This window comes from Cydia fagiglandana, chromosome 12 (genome assembly GCF_963556715.1).
Source record: "Cydia fagiglandana chromosome 12, ilCydFagi1.1, whole genome shotgun sequence".
Lineage (NCBI taxonomy): Eukaryota > Metazoa > Arthropoda > Insecta > Lepidoptera > Tortricidae > Cydia > Cydia fagiglandana.
In genome coordinates this window covers 9123801-9144849 of record NC_085943.1, presented here as the reverse complement: position 1 = coordinate 9144849, position 21049 = coordinate 9123801, and the positions used below count along the sequence as shown (strand labels likewise).

General features: G+C 41.9%; 1 protein-coding gene across 2 annotated transcripts in view; it reads right to left on the bottom strand.

Annotated features, from left to right (window-relative positions):
• LOC134669556 (tyrosine-protein phosphatase non-receptor type 9) overlaps window positions 1-21049 on the bottom strand; it is a 145202-nt gene that overhangs the window by 112858 nt on the left and 11295 nt on the right. The window contains exons 1-4 of one of the 2 annotated variants that reach the window (XM_063527165.1): window positions 20678-21045; window positions 20065-20286; window positions 19456-19545; window positions 14383-14523 (exon numbers count right to left, since the gene is read on the bottom strand). In XM_063527165.1, the coding sequence (XP_063383235.1) occupies window positions 14383-14523; window positions 19456-19545; window positions 20065-20286; window positions 20678-20740 (516 nt within the window). In that variant the 5' untranslated portion in view covers window positions 20741-21045. Of the gene's footprint in view, window positions 1-14382; window positions 14524-19455; window positions 19546-20064; window positions 20287-20677; window positions 21046-21049 lie in introns of those variants that run through there. The other variant, XM_063527166.1, reaches the window with a different exon arrangement.

Sequence of the window (21049 nt, the reverse complement as noted above, 5' to 3'; positions counted from 1 at the left end):
CTCTGAAACATTGCTCTACACAACCTCACCTTAAGGGGCTCCCCGCGGTTTTCATCGATATTTGACAAGGTTTGAGCCGTTACTTCTACATTTACACTTCAGATAGAATTATAAGACAAATGGCTATCTGTTCTTCAATCTTTAATCTCCATTCTTGTCTACCGGATTTTGAAACTAATGAATACTAATTTTTTTATGATTTTTTTAAACATTGTCTAAAAATAACACTTTTTTCGTAACTGGATTGCTGTGAAGGATCTTACATGAACGAAATCTGCATATTTGGGTTCGTCTTTGACGTCTCTAAAAACTGGTCAGAGATGTCAATTTTAAAATAATTAACACAAAAGCTATGGCCAGAAAACCAGGTTGTTGGCCTAAAATTGTTCAACTTGATGTCGAATATCTTGAAGACAATGAACTTTGAAGTAAATATGGCATACTATATTGCTAAAAGTCGTTGCTATTATAGCTACAAAAAAACAACGGATTGCACTCCGGGAGTGAAAACTCAATGACTAGTCCAAAATGTCTGCAGCACTATGTATAATTGACCCATCCTCCTTTCTATTGAAACACTTTAGTCCGAAATTGCTGGTCAGTGAGCTTGTTTAAAATTAGAAATTCAAATTTGTAGAGTTAATTGTTTAAAATTCGAATAGAAATTGTAAAGTTACCAGATCCTTGATACCTTGCAGATCTCGCATCTAAATATATTTGATCATGATATTTTGAGTTTTATTCACCATTACTAGAGTTCACTTTTATTAGCGATTTCATCAAGATGTAGCTTTATTGAATTATATTTGAGTGATATAAAGTTTGAATGTAACTGTGAGATCCTCGTATTTCAACCCGTACAAGATTAGAACCTTTTTCATGTAATGTCATTGAGTTTTTCTTTATTGATTTAATTGCCATCTATTTGAGTGGCCATCTAAACGTTACGATCACGTGATCGCTGTCTCAGAAAGTGCCCAACGCCGCTAAAGAAGTTCTCACTTTAAAAACATTAGAAAACTAAAGGATTCAGATCGAATGTCATTAGCGCCAAGGAGCCCCTTAACAACGAATTTTGAAAAACCAGCTTTTGCATTTTTTTTGTACTCGCATTGGGAACATTATAAAATACCTAAATGATTGGTAAATAAATAAATAGTCATTCACTTTTAAACATTTTTTTATTTCAGACATACACAGACGTACACTTATTCGAAGTCAAAAAACACATAAGTTCTCTTGATGATTTTCGGGTTGGTCACCTCTACGAACCACACCCCCGCGTCTTTCCAGATTAAAGTTTTCTGTTTAAGAGGCACGGAGAGGAATGATCTAATGTTGTGTTTTCTTAGCACCTCCAGCAAAAGCCCCTCCGCATGGTATCCCGAGTGTAACTGAAGGATGCTCCTCTCCTCCAGAAGTTCTTTGATCAGCTTCTTGAGATCGATCCGGGCCGCCTCCCACTTGTAAATGTCCACGTCAGGTGCCAGCGCCTCGATTGATGAGATGAATGCAATATTTGTTTCTTCGCTATCTCCACATTTATAATTGTACCCTAACCCCTTGTTACTAAACCACAGCCTCGCAACGAGTTCAATGACGTACTCCATTGTTATTTTCTGATTTTTTAATTAATTTTAGAAAGCGTATGCGTCAGTTACAGGTTGCAGGTATTGTGATCTCATTTATGATATTATAATTGGAACTGGTGGGGGGAGGGGGGAGGGGGAGGGGGAAATGACTAAACGAAATAGTCTTATGTAATCTTTCAGTAGGAGTAGCAGAGAAAGCGTTATTATTGTTTGTCCTTGTCACATTCTCACATTTTTTTTTAATTCCCCACAGTGAATTTAGTATGGTTTATGTTAGGTAACAAATAACCCGACCAAGTTACGTAGGTTATGCTTGATATGTTGTCAGGTATATTAAAACGTGTTTTCAATTTCGTCACTTTGCGTATGTTCTGTCCCTCACGGACTTTCTGACCTCTGAACTCTGACCTCTGACCATTCCGATTGAAAAGATTGAAGAGTATACCCCCAACATCGCACGAGTTTCATGACCATGTCGCATTACAGAATTACAGCATTAGTAAAATCTACTTTATTTCTAGTACTTAGAGTTAATAATCTTTCAAATAAGCTTCATTATCTGACTAAGGTTACAATACTTAATTCATGACGGCTGATATTTGCTTATAATTTCATACAAATACATCAAACTCTCTCTATCTGTCAAATTCTACGGTGAATGGAAGTTTACAGTCACATACGACTTTTTGTTTTCGAACGTCACGGTCTACATCTCAACGATCGGCAACGCGCATGTAACATCTCGAAATTGCAGGCGTCCATAGGCTACGGTGACTGCTCACTACCAGACGGGCCGTGTGCTTGTTTGCCACCGACGTGGTATATAAAAAAAGAAAAAAACTTATTGAACCTTTTTGCAGTCGGCAACGCGCATGTAACAACTCTAAAGTTGCAGGCATCCATAGGCTACGTTGACTGCTTACTATCATGTGAGTCGGATGCTTGTTTGCCACCGACGTATTATTAAAAAAAAAAAAAAAAAATCTGGGCCTTTTTGCAGTCTGCAAACTACAAACTACATTTGATAACCAAAAGAGACAAAATCAACCGTAAATAAGTGTGCTAGAAACCCTAAATACTACATGAGCAGGGGGGCCAGAGGTGTCCCCTGTCGAGGTTTTCCTGAGGGTCTAATGATAATAATGATGATGATGATGATTGTGATGATGATGATGTATAGGTTTCAAAAGTCTGAACTTGCAAGCGTCCAAAGGCTACGGTGGCTGCTTACCATCAGGTGAGCCGGATGCTTGTTTGCCACCGACGTAGTATATAAAAAAAAAATCTGGATCTTTTTGCGGTCGGTAAACTACAAACTCCATACATTTGATAAGCACAAGCGACAAAACCAACCGCAAATAAAAGTGCATCCGTGTAAACTATTGAATTCGCAGGCGTCCATGGGCTACGGTGACTGCTTACTGTCAGGTGGGGTCGTCTGCTTGTTTGCCACTGACGTGGTATTAAAAAAAACGCCGATATAAGCCTCATATTTTAAAACAAAGTTATTGAATCTTTGGGCAGTCGGCAGCGCGCTTGTATCCACCCTGGAGTTGCAGGCGTCCAAAGGCTACGGTAACAACTTACCATCAGACGGACTGTATGCTTATTTGCCACCAATGTGGTATAATAAAAGAAAAACCCCTTTACGGTTGGTAAACTACAAACTCCATACATTTGATAAGCACAAGCGACAAAACCAACCGCAAATAAAAGTGCATTCGTGTAAACTATAGAATTCGCAGGCGTTCATAGGCTACGATGACTGCTTACTGCCAGGCGGGGTCGTCTGCTTGTTTGCCACTGACGTGGTATTAACAAAAAACGCCGATATATGTCTCATATTTTAAAACAAACATGATGGGCCTTTTTGCAATTTCATAGCGGATGTTTTTGGAACTAACTAGCGGTGTCCACTGACGAGGCGCCACTAGCGACATCTATATTGTTAAGCGAATCGATAGTCTGTCAAGCCGGATATGTCAGAAGCAATGTAAAGCAAACTAAAGTATGGTAACCCTAGGAAACGAACAAAAGGCAGGAATGTACATCGAACAGCGATGAAATGTAAACAAAACAGTTCCACAGATAAGATATAAATGACACACGATTTTCGAACTATTCAAACGTAGTGTTGGTAGCCCACGATTTTTCAAATTTGCCCGCCTTTTTCTACTGACTAGATTTGCTTGACCAAGATTAATTAACTTACCATGAACCCCCTCTGACTCTGCGGACTTTTTTAGAAATACTCAGACGGCTGCTCATCTATACATATCATAGCGGATGGTTTTAGAACTAACGTTGCGCATACATACAGTCGCCCTCTGGCGGGGAAAGTTTAGAACTAACGTTGCGCATACATACTGTCGCCCTCAGGCGGGGCTAGCGGGGATTTTTGGAACTAACGTTGCGCATACATACTGTCGCCCTCTGGCGGGCCTGGCGGGGATTTTTGGAACTAACTAGCGGTGTCCACCGACGAAGGCGCCACTAGGGATATCTATTCATTTAAGCGATTCAACAACTCACATACAAAGTGGAGACATCTATTCATTTCATAGCGGATGGTTTTGAAACTAACGTTGCGCATACATACTGTCGCCCTCTGGCAGGAGAATTTTAGAACTAACGTTGCGCATACATACTGTCGCCCTCAGGCAGGGCTGGTGGGGATTTTTGGAACTAACGTTGCGCATACATACTGTCGCCCTCTGGCGGGGGCTTTTTAGAACTAACCTTGCGCATACATACTGTCGCCCTCCAGCGGGGCTGGCGGAAATTTTAGGAACTAACGTTGCGCATACATACTGTCGCCCCCAGGCAGGGCTGGTGGGGATTTTAGGAACTAACGTTGCGCATACATACTGTCGCCCCCAGGCGGGGCTGGTGGGGATTTTTAGAACTAACGTTGCGCATACATACTGTCGCCCCCAGGCAGGGCTGGCGGATAATTTTGGAACTAACGTTACGCATACATACTGTCGCCCTCAGGCAGGGCTGGCGGGGATTTTTGGAACTAACGTTGTGCATACATACTGTCGCCCCCAGGCAGGGCTGGTGGAGATTTTTAGAACTAACGTTGCGCATACATACTGTCGCCCTCTGGCGGGAGAATTTTAGAACTAACGTTGCGCATACATACTGTCGCCCCCAGGCAGGGCTGGCGGATAATTTTGGAACTAACGTTGCGCATACATACTGTCGCCCCCAGGCAGGGCTGGTGAGGATTTTTGGAACTAACGTTGCGCATACATACTGTCGCCCTCTGGCAGGGCTGGTGAGGATTTTTGGAACTAACGTTGCGCATACATACTGTCGCCCTCTGGCGGGGGATTTTTAGAACTAACCTTGCGCATACATACTGTCGCCCTCCAGCGGGGCTGGCGGAAATTTTAGGAACTAACGTTGCGCATACACAGTGGCGCCTCTAGCGGGGAGTAGAGTGAACTAACCAGCGGCGCATACATACCGTCGCCCTCCGGCGGGGCTGGCGGATATTTTCGGAACTAACGTTGCGCATACACAGTGGCGCCTCTAGCGGGGAGTAGGGTGAACTAACCAGTGGCGCCATCTAGCGGAGACCTTTGGAACTAACGCTGCGCATACACAGTGGCGCCATCTAGCGGGGAGTAGGGTGAACTAACCAGTGGCGCCATCTAGCGGAGACCTTTGGAACTAACGTTGCGCATAGACAGTGGCGCCATCTAGCGGGGAGTAGGGTGAACTAAATTGTCACTACCTTACGCATACATACTGTCGCCCTCTGGCGGAAAAGTTCTGATCCAAAAGCGGCACAAACACACTACTCGTGTAGCTCTTGGGCACACTCCCCGAAGTGCAACCTGTAGAATACCGACAGGCTGGCGACTTTCCGCCGATGAAAAGTTTGTTAAATGTTAAATATTTAATACTTCGGGCCACTTACACCATTCACTAAGCCGGGGTTAACCGGTTAAACCTGGAATTACCATGGTTATTACCAGTATAATTTGACACTGGGTTAACGGTTTAACCGGTTAACCCCGGGTTAGTGGGATGGTGCAAGTGCTTACAAGTTATTGAATTCTTCTTGTCAAACAAGCACCGTAAATTTCACAAATCGGGCCCTCCAGCAAAACGCATAAACCAGCAATACGGCGAGGGCACTCATAAAAGTGCAATACACGGGGGATTATTCCCCGCATAGGCGCAAACTAAGGGCTGATTTAGACGGCGCGCGAACTTGCATGCGATTTTAGTTACATTGCAGACTGTTGGTTACGTCCAATTTAACCGACCGATCAAAACCCGCGATGTAATGAACTTCGCATGCGAGTTCTCGCGCCGTCTAAATCAGCCCTAAAGCTACAAGGATTTTCAATGCAGATACACGACTATAAAAGTTAACATTGACGTTCAAAGTCTACAGAGCTCTAGAAGTCAAAGCGCTGCTTCTTATTTTACGTTCGGCAATCGTCATAGCTGAAAGCACGTGAAATAGTTTCGAATGAAGTCCAACTTCTGTAAGCACAAAAAGTTTTCTGTGCCAAGACGGAGACGGGACCTGTTTTATTTTAGTACCTACCCTCGGACATCTACAATAAAGCAGACAATACGAATTGTGTTTTGAAACAAAATCAATACGGATAAAATATGAGATAAACAGGGCTTTGGAGCGAAATTGGAGCCGTCGACCGACACAATGAAGTTAAATTAGCTCGACTATGAAAGCGATTTGAGATGAAAAGGTTTTACAAAATTCCTCTCCCTTCAGTTTCAGTTTTCACGAAGCTTATGCCCTGCTTTAGTACCATGGCTTATTTGGACTTTGGTTAGCCGAGAACTCGCATGCGAGTTTCATTACATTGCGGTTTTTGATCGGTCGGTTGAATTGGACGTAGCCAACAGTCCGCAATGTAACTAAAATCCCATGTGAGTTCGCGCGCCGTCTAAATTAGCTCTTAGATGTATTTAACTTTTACGTGTTGTGCCCTCCCTTTACAAATAAAAGTAGGTTAGGCCAGGATATATCTTGCATTCTTCATAGCAATAGGAGCAGAAGCAAACTTGGAAAACAACTTAGGACTTTACACTGCTTACTACTTTCTGCATTAACCATGAAAACCAATCGGGTTGTTTAAATATGTACTCGTAACAGTATTTTTACACAACTTGTTAATTTAAGGTGTCGCTTTTCCTATTTTGGAATTGACTACACTACTACTTCTGTAGCCGCCGTGCAGGTCAGGATCTCGACGACTCAAATAAAAAGCTTCGATTTGAAGTAAACTGTTGTAATTTTCCAAAGTTACTGGTTTACAAGGGCTTTGACTAAAACGGTTAAATGTAAAAGTGGTGTGGTGATTGTATGGAGGCTGATGAAAGAGTGATTTGCATAATTTGAATGTACGAAATGGTGGTTAAGATTTAGGTGCCTCTAATTGGCCGCGAAACATGGTATGTCGAGCGCTCCTATTGGTGCTTTAGAAAAGCTTCCAAATACTAGCCGAGCCCGACGGCTGCGTTTAGCTACTGCATTAGTTTTATACAATTAAAGGTTGCGTTCGCAACAACTCCTATTACGCAAACTTCCTACAAAAAGAATACCCGCAGCGCTCCGTTTAGTTCCCGTCTCGTGATAGCGTTACCAGCACGAGGTAATGTTGATTGCACAAAGTCGGATTCGTAAAATTCAGATTGCCGGGGCATTTGAACAGGGCCGGATGCTGCAGAACTAGCAAGATAAACGTGGTTAGTTAGATCGCAATATCTTTTGCCTGATATTGAAAACTAAGAACGTTTATTCGTGCGCCGCTGTGTTACCAGTTACTACCACCTTAATAACACAAAAAAACTACAAAATTTTGCTGTTTCGTATGTCTCAACTTAAAATTTGATCAAGCGGTTGTTTTACGAATGCAACGCTAAACTGAAGTGACGTGTGGTGACGGGTCCATGGCAGAGAACAGCTGCTTATACAAAGTCTAATGAGATCAGAATATTTATTATCAAGTGACAATGAGACTACCAGAATCATTAATTAACTTATGAAGCTCTAGTGTGCCACTGCTTGGGCAAACTCATTATTCTTCCGCCTATTCTTTATCCTGAGAAGTTTCCCACCAAAAATAGCATAAAGGCCAATAAAACATTGCTACCTAAAAATATCAGGGCGATTTCGTTACAGGCCGTCCGTCAGCTATCTATTCCAATTGTTCTATTAAAAATAAACTGTTAAATTTGTTTATGTTCAAAGTTGAACCTCGTACAAAAGTTCTTTAACTACCTTGGCTCCGTTTCTCTCTGGGTCTCCATTTTACTGTTCCGTTTTATCGTATACGTTTTTTTTTTCATTTCAGTTGTATGAGCGACTTCACATATGACACAGTATTCAGTATACAGCAAAAAATGTCGGTCCGTTAAATTATGACATTCCGTTTTGTCATCGAATACTGGATGAACGGAATACGTATCCGTCATATATTTGGGCTCTCAGTTAATGCCGGATACGTTATACGGTGCCTATGTGTGAACAAAGCATAATTTTTTGTTGTATTCGTTAAAACGGGTACCGTAAATACGGAGACTCTGTGTGAACGGGCTGTAAGTATTTGGGCGCCCTCCGCCCTAGATCCGGCCCTGGCGGATGTAAACCACGGAAAAGTGTGAGCCGGCACGTCCGCGCTCCACTTCGCGGTGTTTTGTGCGCGCTACGATTGTTTCTATTCACGTTTCGGTTTCAAACTGTTGTAAGGACTTTTGGTATTACACGGAATTTATACGACGTTAAATTAAAAAGTACTTGTTAATGGTAAAGTAGGCTAATAAGCTTTCAGCCACCGTTTAAAGTAGAGATGCAACGGATAGTTGTTTGGCCGGATACCGGATATTCGGCCTGACAATATCCGGCCGCCGAATATTCGGCCAGCGGAACTATACCTATATTTCGGTTTTTCAGGTGCGCATTCTGCAGGTTTGACTTGTTTCCTAGTGAACGTTTGCGCGGACTCATTGCTAGGTTCGAAATGAGTGTGCGTAAAAGTCAGTGGAATGTCTAAATTGTTTTAAAATAATAAAATTAATAGACAAGTACGATTATGACCGTAACTGTTCCTTAAATCTAATTTGTTTACTCCGGAATCATGCAATGTTACTATCCGGATATTAAATTAATAGCCGGATAGGCCGGATACCGGATAGTAATCGAATATCCGGTGCATCTTTAGTTTAGAAGTGTATGAGGGTGACAGCAATTTTAATCTGTATCACGGTAATTGTTTCATTGCAATTTAGTTTCAACTGGTGGTGATATTCTCGTATTGGACGTTGACTGTACTGTACCCACAACCCTGTATGATACATGTTTTATTAGGGGTTGAAAACTATACTTATTTGTTTTATGAATGAGTATTACTCTGAAAATGCGGGTATTCCTCAGTGACCGGTGTCGGATCATGTAAGTGGACTACTGGGCGGTAGTCAACTTTTTTTACTACATTGGAAAAAAGTCGGGTCAAATATGGATTCCATAAAGTAAAGCATGATTTTATCCGAAGGAAAGAGAAGGGAGTCTGTTTTTCGACAGAAATACAGTAAATATGTACTATTTATGTGAATATTCTGAATAACTCGGTATGTAGACTAAACAGTCGATTAATTTTAAATATTCAATGTGTTTCACACATTTCAATACAGGGTGTTTGGTACATCGTTTGCCAAATTAAAACGGCAGATAGTTTGAGCCATTTGCTATCTTCTCATGCCTAGAAAAAAAAATTGGCCATGGTTTTTTTACTACTGCGCAAGTAACATTTGAAATTAACTAAAAAACTGGCATAGAACTGAAAAAAAAAATTGCGCAAAATTAAAAATTTCTAGGCCTGGACTCAACCTATCTGCCATTTTAATTTGGCAAACTATGTACCAAACACCCTGTATATGTATAAAGTTCTTAACTTTTAGCAAGCTGATAATTTGACAACGTACCGTGATCTTAATTGACTAATTAAATGTTAATAAGTACATTTTCAAATTTTTCAATTATCACTAAGTCCGAAGCTAGCAAAAACCTTAATTTTTTTTCCATTTCTTCGCCCTTTTCAACTCGTTTTTAATAAACCTGTACCATAACTTAACTCTCAAATGTACAGTCGCCATCAGATATATCGGAGCGGCCAAGGTGTTCACAATATCTGAACAAGCACTCTAACGCCTTGACAATAGAGGCGTGTTCAGATATTTATGAGCACCTTGGCCGATCCGATATATATATATGATGGCGACTGTACAAGAAACAATAACCAATCATGACCTCAATTTTATCACTAGACTGAAATTCCTTGACTCTAAAGGACTAAACGCTAAGCATTTACGTCGTTCACAACAAGAAACATTTCTAGAATCTTCAGCGCAATACGAATGAAATTTTATTAGACTTCAATAAGATTTCCCATCGAGGCCGGGCCCTGACCGGGTTAGGAATTTGCGCCAACTTTAAAACGTTTTCTCTTGGCGTCAACTGCACTGCGAAAACTAACTTCCCCCAGTTCACCCTCCGAGATTCTACCGACCCAATTTTTGTACTAGCCAGTTGACCTTGTTTTAACTTGAGATGGGCCGAATATTCGTATTCGGCCGAATTATACGGAGTCGGCAAATGTTTTTTTATCATGTTAATTTTGTTGTTACACACACTTCCTCCGGAACTTTTTAAGTCATCATCATCATCATCATCATCATCTCAGCCATAAGACGTCCACTGCTAAACATAGGCCTCCCCCTTGGACCTCCATACTTGCCGGTTGGAAGCGACCCGCATCCAGTGTCTTCCGGCGACCTTAACAAGGTCGTCTGTCCATATTGTGGGTGGACGTCCTACGCTGCGCTTGCTAGTCCGTTGTCTCCACTCGAGCACTTTTCGACCCCATCGGCCATCTTCTCTGCGTGCAATGTGGCCTGCCCATTGCCACTTCAGCTTGCTAATCCGGTGGGCTATGTCGGTGACTTTAGTTCGTCTACGGGTCTCCTCATTTCTGATTCGATCACTTTTTAAGTACTCTCTTCCATCAGGTTACGTTTTCCCTTTGTCATTGAAACACATTATGAGACGTATGTTGAATCCATATGATGATGATGAGATGTTTTGAATATTTCGAGAGTGGTGATTTCTTAGCGAGTCCCTTGCCTTTGACCTGTTTGTTTCTAGGGAATTGCCTAGGAAGCGATTCACCTTAATCTAAAGCGTACTTTGTTTGAATAATTCAGATCAAACCAAGAATTTGTCCGTGTGGTTTCGGTAAGACCTGGACCGAACATTCGACCGAATATATTCTCTCCATATTCGGCCCATTTCTTATCTATACTAAATTAGGGATGTCATACGTCATGCCATATTTCATCAAGTCTCCATATACTGGAGTCAGTAACTCCGAAGTATTATTATAATTTCGATATTTTCGATGTAAAATAGCGTAGCGCGTCTACCATAATACCATAATTTTGGCAGCCCGGTGTAATCATTTGTAAGTATTTATAACTGGATAAAATTTCGATCTCACAAAATAAATAATGGCTGGCATGATATGGCCCTACATCGTTTTTCTCACTTTATCTCTAAGCAAGATTTACATCGAGCTCCACATTACATCTCCGCCGAGGTTTATCCATTTCACCGCCATTCGTCATATTCGTCGTAAATGTCACATTGACGCCAATATGTTGGGTACTCTGCTGGGATCCAATATTATAAATCTTACAGATGTAGTGCATTATTATTTTCCATCGTATTTTGACGGAAACGTACGAACGTGTCTTGGTATTTCAGTCAGTCTCGGTACAAAAAGTATAATATACTGAGGTTTACAGAAGTAGCATGCATGACAAATACGAACGTTCGAAGTTCGACCCCAATTTTGGGGTTTGCCATAAGCCGCGCGTGGCGCTGTCGCCACCTAGCGGCCATATCTGTGCTGATCGTGACAGACGCGTTTTGTTAGAGAATGAGTCTTCTGTACCTAGTACTATTATTTATTCTGTGCCTATGCTGTAAGTCTGCCTTTTGTACGATAAGTTTCTTTTGTGCAATAAAGTTTATAAATAAATAAATGTTCTGCACTCGATATCGCGTACGCGAGACTCTTGATGGGTTAATGTTAATGTATAAATACCATTAGTTAAATTAGCAATAAAGTGACACCAATTTGGAAAAGTGATCAAAGATAAACAATGACATTGCAGAAATTGTATATCTATGCCTAATGGCCCATAGAAACAAGACCTTGGCCCTTCTGTTCAGCCTCGTATAAGCCAATCAATCACCGCCACATTTTCAGAAGCGAACAAAACATTTTTACCAGAATTTCGATAATGCAATCTCCATGCAATTAGGGGTTAACAAAATTACATGTCACATAAGACACACGATCGCGCTGCCACCTAGCGGGAACCTATTTCTGGTTGAAACTGAGCTATCTCCCGATCGCGTAATTTAACGGATACACGGCAGATGGCGCTATTACGAAACGAACGAAAACGTGTCCCGTTAGCGAACGATAAGGACACTGTGGGCCTTAATTTTTGGTTTTTATGTAGGTACCCTAAGCGTACGTCTGGTCTGTATTATTACCTCTATCTATGAATGTTTACTGCAGTTCACAAGCCAATTTATTATCGGCTTCGTTTTTCCCTTTCCGCCGTATTGGTATGATGGAAAGGGACAAACGATTATTATCGGCTTGTCAAGTTTAGTAAACGTTTATGAATAAGGGGGTTAATCGCTAACCTAATATTGACTAGTCCTCGACTTGTAACAGAAAAGACAAATGGACACCTAAATATCTGTATAGGCCACCCACGATATTTACGAGCCACTTGTTACACGAAACACACTATATTGGCACTTTAGTTAACTAATGTTCCGCGACATGCGTGGGGAACGAAATTGGAACATTCCGGAGGAACTTTCGCCTGGTAATTAGTTATTATGTACAGTCAGCAGCAGAAGTTGCTAAGCGGGCCAGGTGTTCAAAATAACCTTGACACGCTCTTGTTCTCGTAACAATAAAGTCGCGTCAAGATCATTTTGAACACCTCGCCCGCTTAGCAACTTCTGCTGCTGACTGTACCTACTTGGGAAGTAATTTTGTATGGCATGTGTAACTGAGCAGCAACTTTATGGCAGTATGTGGTTGATACGACATTGGAAATGTTTACGCCAACAATCTGAATACATCGTTATGAACATCACGCATTCCGTAAGCGTCTGATTAGTCTATCTCTATGGTAAACAAGTCCTGTCATTATTAAGTTGTCATGGTGATAATCACGACCATTATATTTGCACTGTTTAGTTCCTACGATCCTCAGGTGGTATAGTAACACCACTGAATTTTTTTCTATTTTTAATGTTATAGGTCTTCGCTTTCAAGCACTGGTGGTGCTGGTTTTACAAGCGCTGGTGGCCTAGCGGTAAGAGCTTGCGAATTTCAATCCGGAGGTCGCGGGTTCCAACCCCGGCTCGTACCAATGAGTTTTTCGCAACTTATGTACGAAATATCATTTGATATTTACCAGTCGCTTTTCGGTGAAGGAAAACATCGTGAGGAAACCGGACTAATCCCAATAAGGCCTAGTTTCCCCTCTGGGTTGGAAGGTCAGATGGCAGTCGCTTTCGTAAAAACTAGTGCCTACGTCAAATCATGGGATTAGTTGTCAAGCGGACCTCAGGATAAAAATGCCGGGATAACGCCAGGAAGAAGATAGGTCTTCGCTTTCAGCACGAGCGGCCTACTAATGGTTGGCACATTCACCCCTATTTCAAGGCAGCAGCGGTTACTTTCCTACAAAAATAGGTGCAAATAACAGCAGGAATCTTGCAGTATCAGTGATTACATTGTGTACAATATACCCACCCATACGAAAAAGTATAGAAATTAAAGTATAAAACTACTGTTTAAATTAAGTTAACCTTTTTTATATTGACAGTCCATCTTGCATTTCAAAGGATAGGAAAGGAATTAACATGTTCACAATGGAAGGGCCCCATAAGGTCTTGCGGTGATAGGTACATATTTCGAGGAGGATATAAACAGGGAGCGGTCTTCAGGGAACAGGTGGAGGTCCGAGCTGAAATTATACAATTTGTTTTATTTAATGCATGCTTAATGTTACATATTTTCAGCGTCCGGGGGAGGGGGGGAGAAGGGGTTATTTAACGGTTGAGCAAAAGGCAGAAGAAAGGGAAGGTTATGCTACTAAAGAACAAACGCATTTCAAATAGATTTTCGTACATTGGCCCTGTTGCTATCTCTATTGCACGCGCATAATTATGTTGCTGTCAAACTCGCACAGCGACATAGCCTCCTAACATGAATCCTTGGTTCAAAAAAATATTGAATTTGTTTCGTTTTAAAATCAAACGAAACCTAACAAAATCAACTCTGTTCCATTTAAATTTTTTTTTATAAAGCCTATAAGGTGTCCCACTGCTGGGCAAAGGCCTCCCCCCTAGACCTCCAATCCTCCCGATTAAGTGCAGCCTCTGTCCAGTTGCTGAGAAATGTGTCCAGGTCGTCCCGCCATCTCCTCTTAGTTCCATTTAATAATGATTTGAATTTCATTGGAGGATTTGGAGGTTGTTTATACTAGTATTAGAACCTTTGGACGCTAAACGATAACAACACATAACTTTAAGTTAACCCTTTAACAGGTAAAAAGAAGAAATTACTCAAAATTGAACCCTATTACTTTTAAGCAAAGTTCAAAATCAAGGTAGAAACATTTCCCCTGTTTCATTAGTAATGTGACTGACCTTGAGCATGGTGAGGATCTTCTGCGAGAGGTCGTAGTCGAAGTTGGTGTACTTGGAGTCGGTCATGTCGTAGATGAACACCAGCCCCGCGCGCTGCGTCTCCGCGCTCTGCAGCGCCACGTCCAGCTGGTATACCACACCCTGGGACCAGGACATAAATAACATGTTAAAGGCCCATTTACATGGTGCGAGACACAGGGCGGACACGTCATACTTCAAAAACCGGGCAAGTGCGAGTCGGACTCGCGCACGAAGGGTTCCGTACCATAAAGCAAAAAAAAACGGAAAAAAATGCAAAAAGAAAACGGTCACCCATCCAAGTACTGACCACGCCCGACGTTGCTTAACTTTGGTCAAAATCACGTTTGCTGTATGGGAGCCCCACTTAAATCTTTATTTTATTGTTTTTAGTATTTGTTGTTATAGCGGCAACAGAAATACGGTTCACGGTTCGTGAGATACAGCCTGGTGACAGACAGACGGACAGACGGACAGACGGACGGACGGACGGACGGACAGCGAAGTCTTAGTAATAGGGTCCCGTTTTACCCTTTGGGTACGGAACCCTAAAAATAATTTGCGTTTATATGTGTGCGCGGCACGTCTGTACACGCGTCATTGTGTATGTGTGGCAGAGTTGGGCGTAATCAATTCCTTTTGGAATTAAATTACACATTACATTACAGTAATCATGATTCCTTAGTAATCGATTCCTTTGGTAATCGAAATTACTGGAATCAAATCCGCTGATTACTTGCGTACTTGATTCCTTTGGAATTGAATATATCTAAGTACAAGTGTAATCCTGATTCCTTCGTAATCAATTACTCCAGTAATCTGATTACGTAATATTGTTCAGACTAAATTACATTACTCGGTGTCAAAATACTTTTGATCGTTCTTCTCCCAGCCATAAATACATTTTTTGTGTGAAACTGTATCATATAAGTTTTCGGGGGCGCAGATTTCGAAAATGATGACAGTTTTGGAATCCGACATGTCTGCCGTGCACTTTGACATAAAAGTCGTCATGGGTGTCGTTTTATAGGTTTCAGGGAGTGCAGAATGCGAAAATGATGACAGTTTTGGAATCCGGCATGTCTGCCGTACACTTTGACATAAAAGTCGTCATGGGTGTCGTTTTATAGGTTTCAGGGAGTGCAGAATGCGAAAATGATAACAGTTTTGGAATCCGGCATGTCTGCCGTACACTTTGACATAAAAGTCGTCATGGGTGTCGTTTTATAGGTTTCAGGGAGTGCAGAATGCGAAAATGATAACAGTTTTAGAATCCGACATGTCTGCCGTGCACTTTGACATAAAAGTCATGGAAGTCGTTTTATAGGTTTCAGGGAGTGCCGGTTTCGAAAATGATGACAGTTTCGGAATCCGACATGTCTGCCGTGCACTTTGACATAAAAGTCGTCATGGGTGTCGTTTTATAGGTTTCAGGGAGTGCCGGTTTCGAAAATGATGACAGTTTCGGAATCCGACATGTCTGCCGTGCACTTTGACACAAAAGTCGTCATGGGTGTCGTTTTATAGGTTTCAGGGAGTGCCGATTTCGAAAATAATGACAGTTTTGGAAGCCGACATGTCTGCCGTGCACTTTGACATAAAAGTCGTCATGGGTGTCGTTTTATAGGTTTCAGGGAGTGCCGGTTTCGAAAATGATGACAGTTTTGGAATCCGACATGTCTGCCGTGCACTTTGACATAAAAGTCGTCATGGGTGTCGTTTTATAGGTTTCAGGGAGTGCCGGTTTCGAAAATGATGACAGTTTTGGAATCCGACATGTCTGCCGTGCACTTTGACATAAAAGTCGTCATGGGTGTCGTTTTATAGGTTTCAGGGAGTGCCGGTTTCGAAAATAATGACAGTTTTGGAATCCGACATGTCTGCCGTGCACTTTGACATAAAAGTCGTCATGGGTATCGTTTTATAGGTTTCAAGGAGTGCAGAATGCGAAAATGATGACAGTTTTGGAATCCGGCATGTCTGCCGTACACTTTGAAACCTATAAAACGACACCCATGACGACTTTTTTGTGTCAAAGTGCACGGCAGACATGTTGGATTCCAAACCTGTCATCGTTTTCGAATTCTGCACACCCTGAAACCTATAAAACGTTACCCATGACGACTTTTATGTCAAAGTGCACGGCAGACATGTCGGATTCCAAAACTGTCATCATTTTCGAAACCGGCACTCCCTGAAACCTATAAAACGACACCCATGACGACTTTTATGTCAAAGTGCACGGCAGACATGTCGGGTTCCAAAACTGTCATTATTTTCGAAACCGGCACTCCCTGAAACCTATAAAACGACACCCATGACGACTTTTATGTCAAAGTGCACGGCAGACATGTCAGATTCCAAAACTGTCATTATTTTCGAAACCGGCACTCCCTGAAACCTATAAAACGACACCCATGACGACTTTTATGTCAAAGTGCACGGCAGACATGTCGGATTCCAAAACTGTCATCATTTTCGAAACCGGCACTCCCTGAAACCTATAAAACGATACCCATGACGACTTTTATGTCAAAGTGCACGGCAGACATGTCGGATTCCAAAACTGTCATTATTTTCGAAACCGGCACTCCCTGAAACCTATAAAACGACACCCAAGACGACTTTTATGTCAAAGTGCACGGCAGACATGTCGGGTTCCAAAACTGTCATTATTTTCGAAACCGGCACTCCCTGAAACCTATAAAACGACACCCATGACGACTTTTATGTCAAAGTGCACGGCAGACATGTCGGATTCCAAAACTGTCATCATTTTCGAATTCTGCACTCCCTGAAACCTATAAAACGACACCCATGACGACTTTTATGTCAAAGTGCACGGCAGACATGTCGGATTCCAAAACTGTCATTATTTTCGAAACCGGCACTCCCTGAAACCTATAAAACGACACCCATGATGACTTTTATGTCAAAGTGCACGGCAGACATGTCGGATTCCAAAACTGTCATCATTTTCGAATTCTGCACTCCCTGAAACCTATAAAACGATACCCATGACGACTTTTATGTCAAAGTGCACGGCAGACATGTCGGATTCCAAAACTGTCATTATTTTCGAAACCGGCACTCCCTGAAACCTATTAAACGACACCCATGACGACTTTTATGTCAAAGTGCACGGCAGACATGTCGGATTCCAAAACTGTCATTATTTTCGAAACCGGCACTCCCTGAAACATATAAAACGACACCCATGACGACTTTTATGTCAAAGTGCACGGCAGACATGTCGGATTCCAAAATTGTCATTATTTTCGAAACCGGCACTCCCTGAAACCTATAAAACGACACCCATGACGACTTTTATGTCAAAGTGCACGGCAGACATGTTGGATTCCAAAACTATCATCATTTTTGAAATCTGCTCACCTGATTCAAATAAGGTGCATCTATATCTATTAAGCCAACATTCACAACATCTATTTCACATATCTACTATCGAAATGTACTTTTGATAGTAGAAGTACAAAATGTAATCTGAAAGGAATCAAGTAATGCATTCCTGTAATGAGGAATCGACAATGATTCCAATTACTAGGAATTGTAATATTAGAAAAACTGATTCCTGATTCCTCAAATGGAATTGTACTTAGTAATTCGGTATTATAGATTACAAAGTAATCTGGGAATCGGTAATCAGATTACAAAGTAATTTCGAGTAATCGTGGAATCAGGAATCAATTACGAAATGCCCATCTCTGATGTGTGGGTAAGTCACTTTACTGAGAGGACGCCAGAAGTCCGCCAGATTCATATCGCGGCCAGTCGCGGGGCAAGGTAATGCGAATCAGGGCAGGGCGGTGCGTGGCCGTTCTGTATGATAATAACTATTACTTAATTCTGTGGTGCGAGACGCCGCATGCGAGCTTCATTACATTGCGGTATTTAATTGGTCGGCTGAATTGGATGTAACCAAAAGTTTTCAATGCAATTAAAATCGCGTACGAGGTTGCGCTCCGTCTAAATCAGCCCTAACTAACTACGCTAAAGGTGGTATTCCACCTGTCCAATTTATTTGTTCAATGTGTATTTTGTCTCACATTTTGCTTAATGAGAGAGTGAGACGCAATGACATTGGACCAAGATATTGAACAGATGGAATACCACCCTAAGCATTAACAATTCCTACATACTATATTTATCGCACGCGCACATATAAGCGGCTGAAGAGTTAATAATGAGGTGAACACAACTCTGGTGTTAACCCAGAATAAGATTATGTGCAGATCTTTTCAACACCTCGCCAAGAGCCAAGAAATCGTGCCCGTGGCCTCAAGAACGCTTATAAGTGCTATGGCGAACGTTGTCAAAGTAACAGTTGACATTTCTACTACGATTTATATTTGAGTCGCTTAACTTCAAACTCGGGTAAATCCATCTGTCAGATTATGCAATTTTGGTAAAAGGTAATAGGGTCGATATTTGCTGAGAGGGTGGAATGGATTTACCCAAGTTTGAAGTTAAGCGACACATTTGCTTATATCTTAAGCCAGAGATGTGCATGACGTTCTTGGATTTGACACTCACATGCGTACCTACAGTATAAGCTTTTCTGAGCTTATGATAGGACTAGGTCAATTTGTGTTAAGAATTAATTTACAAGGGAACTCAGACTATCTATCAGTTGTCAGACACGCATGCACGGTAGCATGCCATGAGCTTAAATGTGTGTTGTATGCACTCGTGCATGTGGCTAATGGGATAATAAAGCGCGAAGCTTATCAAGTGCGGGTGCGGGTGCGGGAAGCGATGACCCGTCTCGTGTTATACTCGTATTTATTGCGGCTCGCGTTTTAACTGCGTTGATTAATTAACAGTACAAGTACTGAGATGACAAGTACTAATACTAACGTAAACATTCTATTTTGTTTACATACAAAAATCCGTCAGTGAATAAAAATGTGTGATTCATTCTTTTTTTGTTTAATGTGACGTTAGTATAAGTTAGTATATGAAGGCTGGTGGTACTTTTTTATTATTGACAGTTATCCTAGTATCGTAGGGCTTCTGAATGTGAATGTTCGGAAGTACCTGTAAAGTAATCTGGTGCGTGGTCTGCGCGGGGAAGTGCTTGTTGGCCGTGAACACCGCGATGGCTGCGCCGGTCGCGTCGCGGGTTGGCTGTGGATCAAACAAAATACAACCTTAATAGAATGTACATACAGGATTTTTTTCTGGCGACAATACGCGAATAAATGAGGGCATCGCTGAATAGCCAGGTCTCTATAGGGTTAAGGTCTTACCAGACACGTTACTTCAGAGTGGACTTCGAAATTCATAAGATCGTCGCGTGGCTCGCGGCGTCTCATCTGCCACCTGAGTAATCACTCATAGAAGATTGTTACATTATTGTAACATGTGTAACAGATGTATGGCTAAGACTCTCATCAGTGCAGTATGATGCTCCATGTTACCTCCACACCTACAGCTCACTTGATGATTTGTTACACGTACAACACGAACAACGTGATTGTACAGATTAGCAGTGGACTACTATAATACTCACCAAAATACGAGTAGTAAACTTCCCTGTATCCAATTCGCTCAAACTGGTTAAGACCCTCTTGCCGCCTCGTAGCACCATGCTGCCTCCACGCGCGTGTGGCGTTTAACAGTAGATAGTAATAGTCTGATGCTCACCAGTATAGTAAACTTCCCCGTCTCCAATTCACTCTTGAGCGGGTCTTCAAACGGCTCGAACTTGTTGAGCCCTTCGCGCCGCCTCGTGGCGCCATGCTGCCTCCACAGCTCGTGTGCGCGCGCAACATCGAACTTGCGCGCGAGTAGGAACTTGATGGCGGTCGCGCGGGACACGCACGCCGCGCCGGACTCGCTCAGGGCATCAAGGAATGCTTTCGTCGCCTGAAAATAATTAAAAAATACATTGATTAAGTATACAGTACCTGGAGCAGAGTGGCAATAGATCGGAGAGAGATGGAGAATGTTGGAGGAGGCCTTTGCCGAAGGGCAAGCAGACAAAGAATACAAAATATGGGAGATACTAGAGGTATAATGTGCAACTGTTCTTTGTTCTGTAAATAAATCTATTATTTAAGTATACAGACAGCTAAAAAGGGGACTAGCCTGTTTCCGCTAAGATTTGGCCTCCCAAGAACTTGTGCATCCTCAGACATGTAGTGGGAGAGTGGGACGTTTAAAGGCTGTGATAATGAGGAAATTGGATAGAGCTTAAAATGCGAAATTAAAGAAATTCAACCGTTATTCATGAAAATAATAAATCAAAAAGTAATACCCTCGATACTCGTAGTCTGAATAATATAAACGTCGTCTCCATTTTGATCAGCGCCGGCCGCATGATGACTAAATAGATCTTCACTTTGTTTAATCGTCAACCATAGTTTATTACTAAATACGAACTGATTTCACTATTTCGCCACACTTTCATTGGCAGTCGAGCCTTAACGCGCGTTCGCGCGACTGAATCCTAAACGGGTATTAATGTCGGTGAAAGATAACTTGGTTTCGTATAGATAAGGACGGCGGGACACACTGGCAGTTCAAATAAAATTGAATGCAAACAAGTTGCAGTAGGCGGGGCGCTAATTCTTCCGGGATGTGTTTCCTGCGCGCGCGCCGGTCGCATTAGTATGAGCGCACACGCACC